The 1,647-nt window shown below is 39.2% G+C and overlaps 1 protein-coding gene across 1 annotated transcript in view; it reads left to right on the top strand.

The window, feature by feature from the left end:
* Positions 1-190: 190 nt before the first annotated feature.
* Positions 191-1,647, top strand: part of LOC101849658 (serine/threonine-protein kinase D3) — a gene marked incomplete in the record, with an annotated part of 184,041 nt that continues 182,584 nt past the window's right edge. Inside the window, 1 exon segment of the mRNA XM_035968165.1 lies at positions 191-592. Coding sequence (XP_035824058.1) covers positions 449-592 — 144 coding nt within the window.

Raw genomic sequence — 1,647 nt, 5'->3', positions numbered from 1 at the left:
GGGGGGGGGAGACTATGGGGTAAGGAAATACAATGGCATGTAGGTCAATGTACAGCTACAGGGCCCAGGCCTTTGAACCAAACCACAGAACAGCGATAAGTACAGTTCAGGAATGGTACAGATTCGTAAATCGTATAGAAGTTAAAACGTACAACATTGGCCTGGTTTTCCTGAAGCTCGTCGACCCACTCACTCGAGCGAGGGCTCGGAAGTGTTGCAAAGGTGGAAACGAGGGAAGTCGACTTGTGTTGAAAAATGATCGACTTAGGATATTATTCATTGGATATTGTGAATTATTGAGTTGTATGCTCCGTTTATTGGGTTTATTTTTGCCTCAACGGATTGACAAACACATTTTGACTTCTGGACTCAAGGTGTAATTCAATTCCTGAGGCTGTCAAGTGTCGCGTTTGGCAGCACTCAGCCTTCAGGCCAAGTCAACCGCAAAATGGAGCCTGAGATCAGTTATAGTGGCCGCGGGCGGATTTCATTCTTCATGCAGATTGGTCTAATGAGGGAAACAATTTATGTTGAACCAGAATTATCTATGCCAGTATTAAATGACCTCGCCTGTGCCTTCGTTGACAGAAAGGTAAGTGAAATGAAATCTCTTTGATCTGTCCGAAATCAATATTGACATAATTGCCATTTTGGCTCGAAACTGCCTTCTTGGCCACGCCCATTTAAAGTCACAACAAACAGTAAAAACACAAAATTTTATAAGCATTTCTCCTAATAGAAAATATGCTTATTGTTGGTCTTTATTCTGTGTACAAATAACCTGAATCTCAGTGCCTTATTTCTCGAAATGTTGTCTCTGTGTCTGAGTAGATTAGCTCTCATCAAGTGTGATGAATCAACTCACACTTCACAATGATAGAGATCTAATCATGTACTGTGGTGATGCTGTCTTCACAGCTGACTTCGTCAGTTTTGAAAAGATTATAGAATCTAGATAAGGGTCTAGATCTAGGGAGTCAGCATTATACTACCCAGTGATTCAGTCGTTGCTCTGATACTGTCGTGTTAACCTTTGAACAGACAATCTTTAAATTTTGAGACAAGTTGGACATGCAACAAAATTAATGTAGGGTCGTTGAAAAATAGTTCAAAGTTACATCTCATGGTGTTTGCAGCTATATTGTTTGTAGGGTCATGGGGTGCAAGAAAGGGCTGTTAGGAATTAAACAAAATCGAACATATCATTTGTGAAGAGATTATGGAAACGTCCCAAGTTGTCCTTGCGATTTCTTGCACACAAAAAATCGGGTGGTTGGCGGGTGGTCTGGTGTGGTATGTTCCTTTTTTCAATAAAACATATCTATTATACTGATCTAGTCTCCTTTTTAGTGTTTATAATTCTTTTGTAACACCTCTAATCATCGGCAGTTATGACTTTATTTTGGAGCAAGCGCCGTAAAACGGTTGCTGAAACATTCGCAAAAGTACGCAAGTATACATAATATTAATTCTTCCTCCTAGCAAGGACTGTTCAAAATAAAAAAAAGACACATGTTTACGTTTAGGATTAGGATAAAGTAAAATGAGACTAGATCTACTAAGGCGGAGCAAGAAAAACAAAAAGCTGAGATGAGCAGAGGGGAGACAACAACTCTCAATTACATGTAATAATAATAATAATAATAA

Source organism: Aplysia californica, unplaced genomic scaffold (genome assembly GCF_000002075.1).
Source record: "Aplysia californica isolate F4 #8 unplaced genomic scaffold, AplCal3.0 scaffold00003, whole genome shotgun sequence".
NCBI classification, from domain to species: Eukaryota; Metazoa; Mollusca; class Gastropoda; order Aplysiida; family Aplysiidae; genus Aplysia; species Aplysia californica.
The sequence above is the reverse complement of the archived record's forward strand: the minus strand, read 5'-3'. Positions and strand labels throughout refer to the sequence as shown.